Source organism: Mya arenaria, chromosome 1 (assembly GCF_026914265.1).
Source record: "Mya arenaria isolate MELC-2E11 chromosome 1, ASM2691426v1".
Classification (NCBI taxonomy): Eukaryota; Metazoa; Mollusca; class Bivalvia; order Myida; family Myidae; genus Mya; species Mya arenaria.
Window position 1 is genome coordinate 18743648 of NC_069122.1, and position 18657 is coordinate 18762304.

The following is an 18657-nucleotide window of genomic DNA, read 5'->3' on the forward strand; positions in this document are numbered from 1 at the left end:
ATTAAATATTTTCATACTTTCTGCATAGATCATTGTTATATTCAATGATGGAATAGTGCTAACAACATCAACTACAGGGGATTTATATTCATTTCAAACTGCTGAGGTGGTCAAACCATTTTTCCAGGTTATTTGCAGAACCTTAAAAATCTAAAATATACACAATGCTGTTTTACATATTAAAATAGTTCAGTACAGGTTAATTGTCAGATAAATGTAATAATTAGTTTTAAGTAAACTCAATCTGTTTCGTTTACCTTCTTATGTTTAAAGTAGGAATCATTTATTTGTACTGTAAATGCTTGTATGATATTCAGTATTTGGTAAATTAATATACTTGTGTTTGTTTTTATGAGTTTTTTCAAACATTAAAATATTAAATTTGCTTTGCATTGCTTTATTCCTACTTGATATGCACTTTAATAATCTAACTTGTGTAGTCAAAGTCATAGTATGTCATATAAAATGAATTTTGCCTTTGACACTTGTTTACCTAAGAAAAAATGTACTGCATTAGCAGTTTCTGCAGTTGATAACATACCTTAAGCCCGTCTAAGGCAGTGCATTATTTCATAGTATATGTGTAATACATCTGGCTCTATTCAGATGTGGATAAGAAAAACAAAGTCTTTTTTCTGTTTAAGTTCTAATCAATATATTCAATATTGCAATAAATACGCTCAATCATTTAGTAAACCGTTCCAGCTACTGTGGTTTCTGTTAAAAGCAGCGTAATTGACAATAGCAGCATAATTTACAGTGCATCTTAATTGAATACATCTAATTTGCCCTTAATTTATGGCCAAGATATCTTAGGATGTTTACTTTAATAATAATAATAATAATAATAATAATAATAATAATAATAATAATAATTATAATAATAATGATGATAAATAATAAAAAAATAATGATAATAATAATGACAATTATAATGATAATACTAATAATGATAATAATAAATTAATAAAATAAAAAATAAAATAAATAATAATACTAATAATCATAAATAAAAAAGTAATAATAATAATACTGATAATAATACTGATAATAATAATAATAATAATAATAATAATAATAATAATAATAATAATAATAATAATAATAATAATAATAATAATAAAAATATAATAATAATAATTATAAGACTTATAGTTTTCATTCCTTCATATGATGAGCTGAACAATGTATCACAGTTTTATATACAACATAATTATGTATATTTTCATAAAACAATAAATCGAGTCAAATACGATACAAATATCAGGTATTCTTTCGAATATTGTCGGTAACATTGTTTAAAGAACAAATACTAAATTGCAGAAGACACTTAAAATATAAATATAAGTTTTATCTCATTTCTTCTTGCGGTTATGCTGTAAACCCAGTACGGCAATCTAGCAAAAAAAAGCGCTAGCCCGCTTCATGGAATATACGTGTTTATATAGCATAAACACATGGTAATATCATAAACTATGTATTTCATGCATACTTAATTGAACGAAAATATTTAAAGTAAACAAGAGCAACAACTACAACAACAGCAGTAGCAACAACACCACCAACAAACCACCAACATAATTGAAACTTGTGTCTTATAGAATAGAACCAATCCCAGTTTAGATAAAACAATTTACATCTATGGCTCAAGCCAACCTTAGCAAATAGTCGCACTGTTTGCTCGGCGTTATCAATGTGAAAGAATTGCCTGTATTGTATCCAAGTTTCAGATTAAAATAATCCCACATAAATTATCGATGTGCCACTTTTCACAGCATTAACATATTGTATGTTGTACAATGTGATCAATTATACATTTCATATGTTGGAAAATTACAAATATATCTTCTCAAACAGAAGCTCGTAATGACAGTTGCCAATTTTTAACAGACAGACAGACGGGCAACTGATTTCGACTTATGTATGTTCATAAACAACAAAACATGTTGATAATGATCAATGTCAAAACACACACACACTAAAGTTCATACGTTACAACAGATTGGGTAACTATTGTAATTGTATCAATGTATCTAAACTAAAGAATAAACAAATTTTACTATATAACGTTCTAATATTAATTATAGTGGATCTTACTATTACGAACAGACATAGTTTAATAAGTGAAGTTCTTTTTTTTAATTTGATAGCACCAATAGTAAACATTAAACTAAGACTGTCTTATACAACAGCATGTCTTAATATAATGCTTTCTAATAGCATTACAAGATGGACTCAGCCACTAAAATTGAAACTCATCTTTAAAATAATTTGAATTACAACAAAGACAATTCCTTTGGTGTCGTACAATATTATTTTTAGCGTAATTACATGTTTAGATTGTACACAGACAATAATTGTCAAAAAACGAAAATTCGTAGATTTCGGTGAAATGTCTTAATAACTTTCATCTTTCAAGACGAATCTTAAAACTCCTATGCATATCTAACACCTTGTTTTTTTCTAATGTACCATACTTACCTTATTTTACCTCGCATTGTTGTATTCGACGTCTTAAAACTGCTACAAATATATATAAAAATGAATATTTTCAATAACATCATCAAGATAACGAAATCATTTAAAATCTTTATAATGTTATACACTAACTTTCAACAACTTTTATCACAATTATACTGTTCTTGCGAATATATTGTTTCAATAATAATATGATTAGTGGTAGTAACCTTAAACCAAACTGACAATATACTCATATTTCTTTGAATAAATAAAGAGTATCTACCTGATTCGCCATAAACAGTCGCATTGCAAGAATTGTTTTTACAAAACTTTAAATGAATATTTTTCTTGGGTTCGGTGTACACCTAAACGTCTGCTTAAGTTACAACTTCGATACAATTTAAGATAGAAACAACAAATAAGGGACGCAATAGTTTTCGTTTTAAGTCATGCTGTTGACATTTATAAAATAAAACATCCATTGCGTTTCAACACAGGGTTGATAATTGCAGATTGTTTCGACAGACTCCAAAAAGCGCACTGTTCAAAAGTTAAATAGTCAATGGCATCTCTTGATTTGAAATTTCTGGAGGGAAGCCAGTTGCCCTTTTCCAATCTCATTTTGAAATAACATTCTTAACAAATCATATAAAACTTAAAGATCAGACAATACACATACGATGATAATGACTATCTAATGATCATGAAAGTTAGAAATAATATTCATGTTTCACATTACCTCAAAAGGGAGTTTGTTACTGATTACTAATATACAATCCTCAAATGTATGAATGAACATGTATGTATGTATGATAAGTATGAGAATTCGACTCAAGTGACGATGTTATCCCAAATACCAAGTCATTTACTCTCATATAATTACCATGTATACACACAACTTGAACAACATAGTATTATACATAATTATACGATTGTGATTTTTTCCTGCAAAATCAAACAAACCTACTCGCAAAATAGGTATGAATACAGTAGTTAAAAACCACATTCATGTTCAACATTAGGCGAATGAACTAAAACGAAACAATAAATGTACTTAAGTAAAAAAAACATCCATATAAAGGTTATCGATAATTATAAAAACCTTACTTATGTGAAAAACTGCAGAAACAAGCTCAGTACACAAAAGTTTAAACATTAATCCCGTTTAATGGCACAGGGTAAACGCTAAAGACATAAAACACAAAAGCAAAAACAAGAAACAAAGAACAACAGCACAAAACTCTACAAACAACACAGTGTATATATACTATTTAAACGAAAAAATAGGTATGTTTATCAAGGATCGTTAGGTACCGCCTTGGAACAGTCAGTAAAATGTAAATTTACTGGGGGCTTATACCAGTTTACGGACACAAACCTCACTCTTATCCCAACAATCCTGTATAAAGAAAACCGTAAAAGGTAAATCTTTTCAAAGAATGTATTAAGTTGAGGAAACTTAATAATAAAACAAATAATTATAATATTTTAGGTAAAACCCAAGTACTTACTTAATAAGTAGTGATTAGAGATCCCATTTCTATATGCAGACGAAGGAATACATTTCAGAGTACCTAATGCACAAAAAAATCAAAGATGCGATGCAGTTATTGTCGAAACTATAAGCATAAAACACTAGAACATAAAAGGTTTAAGACCGTGTGATCATAGAGTTTCATAATAAAAAGCATCATTGTACTAGACTAGGAACAAGTAAAGAAAACATTATAAAAAAAATATTAATATAAAGATGTTTTAGCTAAATTTTTCTTCCAAATGATTACCTATGTATAATATTTGACGAAAAAGACGTCAAATGCTGGAAAATTCCGTGCCAGCCAAAGACGGTTTTAAAGATGACTCTTCAAGAGTTTTATAATATCAAAGGACAGAAAGTTTAGTTATTTAAGGATGCTATATTCAACGTCATATTTTGTTTCAGGAATTCATTTTCCAAAACTAGACGGCAAGTACTCTTCAAAGTATTGCCATTATATCCACGGTTTAAATAAAATCCAAGCTATTCATTGAGTCTATTTGTCCAACTACCTGCTGGAAACATTTTAATTTTACGAACTTTTACGAATTTTCTTTAAATCATCACAATAAAAATCGGGATGAGCAATACTATTAGCAATCAGCGATTTGAGACTACTATTTTACTTTGATACAATATTATAATGACCATTAACACATTTTGAGAAAGTTGTCCTTAATTTATAATATCTGAAACCTTGTATAAGAAGTTTTTCGACATAAGTTTTCTGCGAGAGCGGAAATTTTTGACATCTGTACATATTAAGCGAATATTATCAACTGTGCAATAAAAACACCACATTTTTTTGTGAACTAGGAAAGTCTCCTTCTAAAGAAGGGTTATTCATTATTTTAAAAATAAAATCATCACGTTTATCATAAAGATTGATATTATATATATATTCCCTGACTTCGAATTGCAGATCTTAATAGGATGCTTTTAAATTGGATGTACATATTAGATTTATTAGATTTATTAAGCTGCAATTGTGAAGGGTATATCGATTTAATATTATCTGCAAATAACGGATTATCCAAACTTTGAATATCATCAATATATCTAATAGTGCTGTTGAATTTATCAACAAGGACGAGATCTCCAGACTTAGATCATTTCAACATATATTCACTTTCATCGCAGTAGAAAAAGAGGTCTGCAAGTAAATGTGCATTATTGGCACCCATTGGAATGCCTAATGTTTGCTTATATAAACATTTATCGCACTTTAGATTATTGTAAAATAAGCAAAATGTGCCAAAAGTAAACACAATAATTTGAAGATAAACAGGGAGAAAAGGTCTCATATCCAGTGTTGGCAGGGACCTAACAAATACCAACAGCATAAACTTCCATGCAATTACCATATTTTCTCAAATTTTGAACAGCATAGTCAACGATTTAAGTAAACGATTTAAATTATGTTTTCAGCAAAATAAAAAAAAACATACTCGGGTAATAAATATACAGTACTGTAAAACTAAATACATGCACAAGTATAAAATTGGAAGACCTAGCAAAAACAATTAATGAACTTATCTAGAAATATACATCGACATAAAATTCATCGATAAATATAAAAAAGAAAGTTGTAAATAAGCAAAATGTTCCAAAAGTAAACGAAAGTATTTGAAGGTAAACCTTGGGCCTTTCATTGTGTCTCTAAGCAGGGTTTATACCTACTCTGACAGAGAGCTGCTATATTTAAGAAATATTACACATCACTGAGGGTCACAGTGTGTGTATACCACGTGATAAATGACGTCATATATGCTACGTCGGAAGGCAATGTTTTGCTTAAAGTGAAGACTTAAATCAATGATAACTTTTCTTTTACTACACCATTTTAAATAAAGCAAAGGGCAGTCTATGCCGCTTAAAGAGCCCCGCCTTCGTTTTGTTACCGAAGTTTGATAATGTAAATAGTTTAATCAAACACTTCGACAAACCTGTTTCTAAAACAATGTATTGACAGTGCTCCGTCAGACGGCCGTATTGTGAAAAGGTTTGTCGAAGTGTTTAAAGAAACTTAACTCTCAATCAAACTCTGGTAAAAGACCGAAGGCGGGGCTCCTTAAGAGGCGTAGGTTCGAAGTCTTCATTCGAAGAAAAATATTGCCTTCCGACGTAGCATTTATGACGTAATTTATCACATGGTATACACAAACTGGGTCATATGACATTATAAGGACCGGCCAGTCAGTCCCCGAAAGTGTATATGGACCGAGGCGTTAGCTGAGGTTCATTCACTTTCGGGGGCTGACAGCCGGTCCTTATAATGTCATATGTCCCGAAGTGGTGTGCAAATATTTCTTATATTAAACCGAACATTTTGTATCACCATTTATTATTTTTAAAGCGCTGTCGATGTATTTTATTGAACAAAGCTAATAATGTTTACCTGCGACCATTTTTGCCGTTGTGAAAATAGCAAGCCGCACTTACCAGTTTTATGAAGTCACCGGTACATATTTCATATTTGGCGAGGTCCGGACCGGCCAAAAAATGATATTGACCGGTGACGTCATTAAACTGGATTTTCATCAAAATACAGTGATATACGGACCGATCGAGTTTATATAAACAAAGAAGGGACACATTTATGTGAGGTATGATATTCTCTTATATTCTTATAGATCAACCTTAAATTATCATGTATGAAATGTATTAACTCTATCATCTGATTTATATAATGAGCTTTGTTTAACCATAATTACATAACATTTGTGTTGACATATTATACTTGTATCATCGTAAAGATTGACAAGATAGCTAAAACAATACACGTATTATAACCACTTTCCTTGAAGAGCTTAAACATTCACGTGCAAAACTGGACGAAAAAACGAAAAGAGCGATATAGAAAAAATAACATTCACATAAAATTAATCGATAAAATGAAAAATAAAATGTTTAAATTAAGAAGAACATACAAAGAGTAAGATTAGTTGAAGGTATAATGAGATATAAACATATATATATATATATATATATATATATATATATATATATATATATATATAAAGAGAGAAGGTGCATTGTTGTTTGGGCCCTTATCTTCTGCCTTTAAACAGGGTTACCAATGCCTTGTCCCTGTAGATATAATTGTAGTATAAAGAGTTAAAAAAGTAACATGTTACAGTTATTCATTTGTTCTTGTTTGTTTTTTATCTGAAACTTTTGTTCCATAAACTATGCATTGACACGGATAAAATGTGTCATTTTTTTGTGAAATCTACTCTACACATCAACCACTCTTTCAACAATGACAGAATCATCGCGCAAACTTCCGCTGGATCGAATTACTCACATACTATGTGTTCCCTGTATGAATTTTTATATTTCGTTTTTTAGCTCGTCAATATAAAAAAATAGTTGCGTTTTCTTTGATATAAATTGCGTGATTACGCAAAAACGCATCTTCACACTATATTCACACTATATTCACACTATATTTATACGACTTTACCCCAAGCAGAGCTATTGAAAGAGTGTCTTCTTACGGTTGTAAGCGGACCGTACATAGGAATTTCGAATAATCCCACTAGCCAATAATTTGTGTTTAGAAAGGCCATGATAATAATCTAATGTTTATCTTTGGAAAAATATTTCTATTTATCTTTTAATAAATCTGTTGTTTTATTTATTAATGATTTTGTTTTTGCTCACTTACATATGCAATACACTTATCGTCTTCGCGTCGGATAAAATTGGTGTTTGTCCTAGCGAAACTGCTTCTTACGACTGTAAGAGAACACTATTAAAGAAAAACTCGTTTTGTCTATTACTTACCACATAACATATTACGAATCCTCATAACAGCGCTACCTTTAGCAAGCTACCCATGCAGAACGCAGCCTCAGCTTGGTAATGTAAATAAGTTGCTAACCATTGCATTTCTAACAGCGATTGGCTTGATACGCCCGTGAGCATTAATTCCTCGAAAGTTAAAAAATTATTGCGGTCAGCCGACAGTAGATTCCGAAGGCCTAAAATTCAGCGCATGCGAAGAGTGTTCCCTTTTTACATACACTGATTTTTTAATGCAAAACTGATATGGGGGCGGGGGGCATTAAGCGGTTACGCACAGCGAAGCCAAAGGCTGTTATTTGAAAAACTGCTGGGTATCTGTTCAATTACGTTATTGATTGAATTCGAACGGTTTGATATATTTCTACTTCTGTATAATGATGGGAATATATTAGAATTGTATACGTAAAGAAAAAAATGGTCGGCTGGTATTACATAGTTTCGTTTTTACCACGGAATTCATATGTGTAATAAACCATAAAAAGATCACCAGGACTGTATGTTGTAATATACTCAGGACAGTTGACTGATACTGACAGCCTGTCATACATATTTAATTTGAACACCGCAGACACTATACTGTTAAAGGCGAACCCCTTGACATTAAGCATAGACCTTTTGCGTTCCATCAAAGTACTCAAAGTTCCATACTGATGAGAATAAAGATTCACTTGGTGACTGAACGTAGACGCCTTTTGATTGTCCGTACCTGTCGTGTTACTTGGCCGACGGACGTTGAGTGACGATGAAACGATGTAGTAGCCGGGTTTCTTGATGTATATTTCCCCTTCTTCTAAGTGGACGCATCCATTCGTCGCAAACGTTCGGTTAGTTTTATTCCAGAACAGCGATGAATAACCTTTTTCTATAAAATAAAGTAAGAAAGATGTTGTCAATCAACTATTTTATATATCTCGTTTTGACTGAAGCAAACCAAATGTGACGTAAGGTACACATGGACTATCTTATCGACGAGCGCATTACACAATGGGTCGATTGTTTAGAACTTTGCTAAAGTTAACAACGTGTTAAATGACATTGTGGTTAACTTTTAAACGTGAACTATTTGATGATGCGCTCACATATCTAGGAATAAATAAGGACATCTGAAACAGTTGACTCAAATATTGTAAGAAAAACAGTAGATCACAAGCGATACAGTAAACGTTCAGTATAGTAATGCTTAGAAAGTTAACAATGTTGGTGTGAATAACGTTGTTAACTTTAACAAAGTTCTGAACAATCGACCCTTCAAGACGTTTAGTTAAAGTTTACATTGAACTCACTAATCAAAACGAAGTTATAAAGTTCAAACTAGCTATACATTTAATGACCAATCACAAAATTATCTTCGACATTTATAATATTACAACACTGAGCTTCAAATTCGAAAGAGTGGTCTTTCGGTACGATCATTGAATTGAGGATTCTATTACGTATATATTACGTTATGTTGCAAAGTGCCAGAAATAGGCGGATGGATGCTCAAAATGCCATTTTGAAAATTTACTTCCTAAAAAATAAATATTCAGTTAAATCAATAATCCGACTGAAAAATGACCTAAGTATCCCCTACCCCAAACCCTTTGTTCAATTGACTTAAGCGTAATAATTCAGATCTGACCATGTAGGGTGAAAAAAGCGAAGCAATGGTTGTCCAGCTCTTTTTTGTGGCGTAAATCGAGTTCCTTTTATCTGCCCACGAAGACATGACTGCAAGAAAGAAAAACGTCAGCAGAGTTGCAAGACCCAAAACTCCATACGCAAGTAAGTGGAATATTGTGTTTGTCATACTTCCAAGCACTCCAGTGATCCATAAACACTTGTAGGTTTTAACCCTGAATGTAAAATAGAAAATCATAACAATTGCGTAATATGACTAGATGCCGTTTGAACTGAACTTAAAAAGAGTCAGAAATTGCAACGATTATGTTTGTTATCGAGATGATAACTAAAAATTAGAAATTGAACGGTAACAATAAATGGCAAAGAAAACCAACGTTGCAATATATTAAAAGTAATACATGTATTCGTTTGTAGGCAAAAAAGATAAACAATTTTGTTTTGGGTTGTCGGTTACTTCGAGGAAATATTCTATAAAGGATAATTGTTGTAAATACATAGAAAATTTATGAACCTAACATTGAACACAAACTTGTTTCTCATTCGGAGCTCCTCTGTCATTTTTATCGAAAACAACATCGGATGTATGCCGGTACATCAATAGAAGTGGGTCGTAAATTTTTAAATTATATCTTTTATTAAAAGTCGTGTTTTAGCTTGTATTTGTTGATTTAAGTTTAAATTGAAGTGAAGTGCATTATTGCAAACATAATTACGATTCCCAAGAGTTAAGTCATTAAGTTTAACTGCTACCAGCATTCTAACTATTTTCCAATAAAGTCGCGGATAGATTCGTTTACACTTTCAGTTTCTATAAAGAGAGTTATCTTGCATGTTTAGTCATATTTGATTATAACTGTCATATGACCGAGTGTAAGATTTATCCCGAGCCTGTTTTTTGCGAAAACGAGGTTTGCCGAGTTTCCAAAGGCCGAACTGTGCGAAGGTTGGAATGAACTATCTTGCACGACCGGCCATGGTAGATGCATTTTATCCAACCCTAGTTTAACAAAAAGATTTCTAAGTGTAGTTCAATAAGGATACTAAATATATGTGGGGAAGAAAATAATTTCCTGCATGGCCAAATATTTGGATCTACTAAATATCTGGGAGGAAGAAATTTTAGTTCCAACCTGTCTTAAATATGACCCAAATCACACGCATTTCCTGACAACATGCAGCTGTGGTTTTAGTTTGTCATGTTTTTAAGATAATTTTCTGATTTTAGAATTATACCCTTTGGCTTATCTGAATTACGAATTGTTGCATAGTGATTAGGTATACATTTCACAGCGATATCCATAAATGTTTTTTGTGAAATAATTCGTTGACGTTTGTCAATCTAAAATCTTCCCCTTTTAAGCTGGTATAAAGCTTAAATATTTGTAAATAGTCATCTTGACCTGATAAGATATTAAATGAGATTTTGAGATAAGGGTTTGAGTACACGATTTCTGTCATGTTTATATTATCTTTTATCCAGATATTTGATATTAAATGCATCACAGACACATATATAATAGTACCTCTGCATAAACAATATGTTGAAAATGCTCATTTCTTGTAGAATTATTCTCGTTATCATAATATGTTTGCATATGTGTAAAACATTCTTAACCACTTTGTACCTTTAATAACAACTTGTAATCTTATATCATAACATGACTTTACATGTGACAAACTATTTATTGAATGTTGCTTGTATATAAGTGTTTTTCATCCATGTATGCTCAAATGTCTAAGGCTGGTTTATCCATTTGAAAGAAACTATGGAAACTATGTATCATGATACTAAAAAACGTTGTGCCTTTAAACCGAAAATAAGCTACGTTTAAGCCTATTGTGCCCGTTCCTTTATCTTTAAGACGCGGATCATGCACTGAATAAACTTGTCTGTATGTGCTGTATTACAATAAACAGGATTTATTTAATAATACGAACACGGATATCCTTGTTGATAAAGGTGGCGGTCGGGACAGTCAACCCAGTACGTTTGCCAAATACGTTAAGTTTGCATCGAAACACCTACACATTTTGCAGGACTGTCGGAATTTTTGGAACCGGATTCGTCATTGTTTGCCTCAATGATAAGAAACATTAGGCGGTCAGAGATAAGCACTATATAAGTACTACATCGACAAAACGAACTCAAATACATATTTAGGACTTAACTACACGTTGTAGGGACCTACTAAGTAAGTACGTTTTTGTGTAGCTTTCTTCGTTCTTTTTTGATAAGCATACTGTGTTTTGCTTTAAATTCTTGGTGATTTTTTTTCAAATGAAGGAATCCATTGTGTCTGAAACTCTCACATATAACTCACTACATACAGTGGTGTAGGAAGGAAATTGATATTAGGGCCACGGAAGGGGTGAACTTTTGTTTTTTTTCAATTTTAAGCATTGAAAGCCTCGATTTCCAGTGATTTCAGGTTTTTATCAAAACACTTTTCGGTTAAAATAGTGGATAGATATAAAACTGTAGGAGATTGCGGAGCGAATCTACCTGGGCTCCAAACGCTACCTCGTTGATGTCGCCCTTGTATACTTCCATGAAATGCTGGATGTCGTCAGCTGCGGTAGGGTCCTCTACAAAGCAGAAGTGAGTCATGTAGACGTCTACATATAGCCGGAATCCTGGTTGGTCGAACCGATCTTTGATGCAGTTAATCGACATGTCCAACGCATCAAAGTACTGCTGACGATAAAGGTCCTTTTGTGAATTCGGATACTCATCTTGGCATTTTATGTCCACGGGGTAGTGTTGGTTCGTTGACATCAACGTTATCGAGGTTGGTGTCAATTGATCCCCAGAACTGATCATATGCGTCATCGGTGCGTAGTTTGCTTAATTGGGCAAGATCGTTACCTTCAGAAGCTGACACGTCTTTGTGTTGAAGAGCATTGCTTAGGTTGTCGCTGTGCTTAAACAGTTCATACCCAAGTGTCACACCAAAGAGAAAGTCAAATGAGGTCATCTGACTCTTCTGACCAACAATGCGCGCTCTGGCCTCTTCCTCCACTTATCCGTATTTAATAATCTGTTTTCACGCCATTCACACGTCAATTAGCTAGAATGCCACAGGTTTAATTATGACATGGTGACCTGTTTATTCAATATCGTGTCAGGCTGGTATTGATCTATATGCGCGTAGCTTTATTTGAAATACGATTAATAAGAAAATCGGTATCAAATATTAACGGCCCCATTGCCGTTACTAGCCATAATAATTGGGCCCGCGGTCGCGGCCCCTGCAGCCCAGCTCCTACGCGCCTGACATACTAAAACAACATTGATATTGACCCATGTAAAATTAACCTATTAGATATAAGTTGATGAACAAGTGGTTTCTTAATTATGACTCGGCCATGAACTGACCAATTCAGCCTGTTTCAATCCGCCATATCTCCGACAAGCTGCACTTGTCAACACAGTGTACAACGCTGTTTCTATGTATCAATTTTGATAAATTTGTAAAAAGCAATAGCCATTAATAACGAACGAACGAAAGTTTATTCAATGAAAGGCCTCCAGCCATTAATACATGTTACAATGCAAATCAAATATAACAAAATGCATATATGAAACTAAATAAGAGTTGTCTCTTGGTTTGTAAAGAGCAATGGATTTAATATGGGTAACATTTTCCGATGCCATCATATTATAGAAATGAAAAATGTCAGTATTTCCACGATACCAAGAGAACAAATAATTTTCCCGGATGTCATTAAATCTTGAACACTTAAAAAATACATGATATTCATCTTCAATAATAAGGATGTCTTTATCCAATTAAGGATTAAAGGGGGCAATGGGGCTGTTCAAAATGAACATTTTGAACTGCGCCATTGCTTACCATACCCCGATAAAATGCAACATGTCGAATTTTAATACTTATATTTACATTCATTTAAATCTACATTTCTGCTAAAATAAATTGATTATTCAAGAGCATTTTCTCTTTTCTTTCTCTCGTTGTTCTCAACCGTGGGTAAATTAGAACAGCTATCGTAACCTAATTGTATACGACAATAAATGCACAGATAAAATAGTTCCTTATTTATATGTTTATTTTCTATCTTTTCAAGGTCAAGAATATTATGAATACGTATTTATACGCATTATCCCTAGTTGTTAATTGCTTATACTTAAACCATTTATTTTTCAGGTTTAAACCATAGATAATTCAGTTCCGGAAATGAGGCCACACCCAATCCTAATGCTGGCACTAGTGCTTGGGCCAATTCTACTGGCCAAACCAGCGATATCTGGGTATTTACTTGTCTATCAGAAAATATATTATGTACCAAAGACACTCAAAGGCAAACATGTGGTTATCATAAAAAACTTTCATTTCTTATGAAACAATGCAACAGGTCGTATTTTAACACTCAGCTTTAAATATAGTTCAAATTTTGTGCTACCAAGACAAATCAATCCGATGGTTTTAAAGTTGAATAACGTAAATTACGTGCACCGCTGCCGACGTGCGTCCGTAACGCAGTACTTAATAGATAGTGGAGTGATGCAGTAAAGAATGGCAACTGAAGTGAACCACCGCTGACTTGCAGCCGTAATACAGTACGCACTAGGTAATTTAGTGAGGTGCAGCAGTTATACAGTACGTACTGGGTAGTGCAGTTAGGCAACATAAGTATACCGCCGCCGGCATGCCAACGTTATACATAACGTACTAGATAATGTAGTGGGGTGCAGCCGGTATACAGTGCGTACTGGGTAGTGCAGTCAGGCAACATAAGTATACCGCCGCCGGCATGCCGACGTTATACATAACGTACTAGGTAATGTTGTAGGATGCAGCCGGTATACAGTACTTTCTAAGTTGTGGCTGTAATGCAGGGGGGTCAACATAGGTAAATATGATGTCGACGTTCAGCCGTTATACAGTACATACTAGGTAGTGCAGTGGGGTATTTAGCTGTCGGCGTGCGATCGTTTTACAGTTAACAAAGATACTGTTACAAGACAACATACATTTTACAAGTTTATCTTGACATTGCGAATATTATATTACAGTACACACTGGATAGTGCTGCCGGACAAAATTACGCCAAGTGTGCCTCTGCCAATAACGTTCAACTTTTACAATACGTCAGAAGACGTGATGGTCAAAATGGACCTTCTTCAGGACGACCACCACAGTCTTGTATCTCTTACACATACGTTTGCTAACGGTAGGTTGATTTACGTGAATTTATATACTGGTAGACGAGCCTTTAACGAATAAATTCACGGGAGATTTAATTTTTTCAACTTTTGTAAATAAAAACAAGGTCGACCTTAATTATATAATTACATGTACATTTTTGGCTATTTTCCAATTATCTCAATATGAAAACCCTAGTTTTGATGTTCACTTGTAAACATTTAAATAAGTTGTCCAAATAGTGTGTTTAGTTCAATTCGAATAAATCACTTATTTGACCTTGAAAGAAAACATACCCAATGTATAATGCAACTGCCGTTCGCATTTCCATATGCACGAGTTTACAATTATATCCATACATATTAAAAAATGGGGTTTCTTGCCCTTGTCCGGAAAATAACAATAAACTACGTCAATAAATGTGGATCAGTTAAACATTGAATAGGGTATACTATGGTATTCTGGCTTAATCAAGGGTCAAGGCTTAATCTTCAACGAAGATCAGTGTCAATTTTGAAGTATCTATGACATAAGTTAAAGCGTTTGCATATGCATTAAAATTATAGCGTTAGGCCACACCAAATTGATAACTTGTCCATCGGATTTTTTCCAAAAAATAATGTGGCGAGCGAGCGAAATAATAATACAAATATTTGTTTTGCATTTAGCAAAAAAGAGGAGCGAGCGAAGAGCGAACAAATATATATAGTCATTTAACTCACTTTTGCTCACATTTTATTCACTTATTAACCAAACAATGATATTGTAAACAGTACAAGAATAACATCAAGTGAAAGAATGATAACACTAAAAGATAATTCTATACAAATATTAGTTTTGAGATCAAACAAATGCTATTTGAGATCAAGCAAATGTATTTCTTTAAACTATTTCATAAATGAGAGAACTCAAAACCACAGTTTTCCAGTTTTTTAAACCTTTTTGAAAAGTTTTGTTTTTCAAAATACCTTATGCATGGCTAAGTTAAAGCCTGGACACAAGCGCCAATGGTCACTGCCACCTGCCTGCCCAATGGCATATCCAAATCTTTTAACTAGGTTTTCCACTTTTCCTTAGGAAAACTTAGTTAAAAATAATTCCCTATTAAAATACATTGTCATATCTCAAGCCATGGAAATGACTAGACATGGTGACTTGAAAAATAACTCACTAAATGAATATAGGCATTTGCAATCAAATATAATCTACAACTATCACTCTTGCTTTGACTACACAATTGGCCTTGGTAGCCATCTAAGTTCTGGAAGAGAATTTACATAAAACCTACACTGTATTGTAAACCATTTCAGCTGAAAATATGCCACAGAAAATTCAAGCCAGCGCCAGTTTGATTTTAGGCTTTCTCAGAATTTAACGCCTATTTTTTTTTAAACTTGCAGATTTTCCTTAATTTTTTTAGATATCTTGTTCAAATTTAGACAAGTAATAGAAAACATAAACATATATAGGAAAGACACTTTTACTTCTTTTGTACTGCAAATACTGATAGTGTCAATTTTCATATATAGCAAAACAATATTTCAAGAAAATACAAGAATATGCAATATTTTTTCATAGACAAAAACCAATCAGCATAAATAGTTAACACTTGAATGATTTCCATATATAGTTTAAATATACACATGAACATCTAAAAAATCTATAAACATTTATTCGTAACACAAAATGTAATTAATACATTTTTCAAATCACACAGTTTGACACCAGTTGTTTTATCCTTTTTGACTAATATTTACAAAATATACACAATCCGGCTTGATGAATGTTTTTGTGGGAATAGTAAAACTCATGGGATTGCATGAAGCACATATGAATGTCAGTCAGGTAAATTTTTAGCGTCATCCTACTGTTCACGAACATTGACTCATCGGTGACCAAGGCCTCCACCACAAGCACGCCCTCGTTGCCTCATGGGGACAGGAATTTAATGATCCGCTGCGTCGGAGGAATCTGAAAATTTTAATAAGCAATATTATACATAAATGTTCATTGTAGTATAATGTAGTATGCATTACTGAAAAAGTTTGATGATAACACAAGGAAGGTGTTGCTCGTTTCTTGGCCAAATTGCATTTTTCTATTACTGTACATGCATTGCATATGAATTAAATAAACACTATACTCTGATCTGTAGCAAAATAAAAACAAACATGCATAAATCATTAAATGTATAATTATTTTTGAAAGAAACAAATAATACAAAAAACTTCATATTTGCTATATAAACAGCAAAACAACAAAGAAGTTAAAATACACACCTGAAGTTTTTACCTGGACAGGTGTAGTAGGTATAGATGACTGATTGGAAACTGTCTTTTCACTGTAACGGTTATCTGAATTATCGTCAAACATGTCCGAACCAAATTCAAACTTTGGATTATCACTGTCATTCACGATAAAATTCAGCACTTCTTGCCCAGTATATATACTTTTACTTTTAGCGGGAGCCAAATTAAAACAAACACATTTGTCCAAAATTTAATCAAACTTTAAATGGTGGTAGAATTGTCATTTGTTCACGTTATTTTCAAGAATCAGAAAGTGAAATGTTTTCATGTGCCCAATTTAGACTCGATCAACTAGACGCTTGTATCCGGGTCTATATCGTTCATTGACTCTAATAAGAGCGGCTGCATGATTGAGACGGTCCTTTGATAATTGTTACGATCGAAAAACGCGGTAGAGAAAAGGCTACATTCTACTAAACAAATTAGCGCTCGTTAAAAAAATAACTATTTTTTTTAGATGGTGCGGGCGCAAGTGATAAAAAAATAAAAATATTTGTTTTGCTTTTCTGAAGAAATAGGTGCGGGAAATCCGATGAACAAGTTATCAATTTGGTGTGGCCTTAAGTACATTCATAAGTGTTGATCACAACAGTATTTTAATCTGCCATGTTGTCTCAAATAGGGGATACAAGTTTAACTCATGCAAAATGACAGGTGTTCGTCACAGTTCTTATTGGAACACACACACACACGCACGCACGCACGCACGCACGCACACACACACACACAGTCTTGTTCGGAAGCGAATAAAGTGGGTCGAAATAATCAAACATTGTGCAGTGCAGTAGTCGTTAGTTGCAACAAATTCTGTATTAAAAAAAGTTTTCCTTATAACTCGCTTTAGCATTTAATTTCAAATTTTGAAACTATTTAAAGAATTGCTAATTACATTTGCTTATTAAGGAAGACATCTTTTTTTAAGGAAATACTAAGGAGCAGGGATAAAGGTGAATTATAATAATACAACAAATAATTTCAGTATAAAAAGGATTGATACAAGTATCTAAATATGTTTTAATATACCTAGACCTTGATACTTTTTTTCGAATTATAATTCATGTTACATTACATACTGAACGCCCGTCGTATATACTCATTTCCCTATATTTTTACTAACACAAACATCGATCAGCGGAAGATGTTTTATTTAATGTCTTTACAGTATAGTATAACTTCTGAGATATCGAACCACGTCATTATTTCTTCATTTGCAGGAGAAGGCGGATTGCTTCAGATGCAGGTGCGTTATTTAATACTTTGAGTCTGAAAAAGAAAACTAAAAACTATTGCATTTTTTTCGATTCAAAAAATTGCGATAAGAAAGACATTGGCAGTGAAAATCACTCTTTTTATTACACATAAAATTTGTTATTATGTTAAACAATGCTAGATAGAAATAATAAAATAATATAATATTATGATATGTTTGAATATTAAAAAATGAAGATTTTCTGCATATTCAGACGTTAACGAATAGCGGCCCTGTCTTGTGAACGAATTACTTATGTTATTTATATCTTGTTGGTTTGCTCTTGAATTAGGAGGATAATTTGTTTCGAATTTGCTCGTACAACTATGTTCTGAATTTTAATGCTACATCATGGTCTGATAGTTTGTCGTTGATAACAGTTCCAAATAGTGTCATATATTGTACGTACATTTGTAGATAGCGATAACATACAAAAACTGAAACGAAACCTCACAGGCAGTTTTGAAATACTGATTATCACTTTATCAACTAAAGTGTCTGCAC

General features: G+C 32.7%; 1 protein-coding gene across 1 annotated transcript in view; it reads left to right on the forward strand.

Moving 5' to 3' along the window:
• Positions 1 to 11605: 11605 nt before the first annotated feature.
• The window catches only part of LOC128215447 (CD109 antigen-like), a 34408-nt gene continuing 27356 nt past the window's right edge, over positions 11606 to 18657 (forward strand). Inside the window, 4 exon segments of the mRNA XM_052922164.1 lie at positions 11606 to 11622; positions 13597 to 13700; positions 14466 to 14623; positions 18119 to 18144. Of these exon segments, the coding sequence (XP_052778124.1) occupies positions 13627 to 13700; positions 14466 to 14623; positions 18119 to 18144 (258 nt within the window). The 5' untranslated portion in view covers positions 11606 to 11622; positions 13597 to 13626.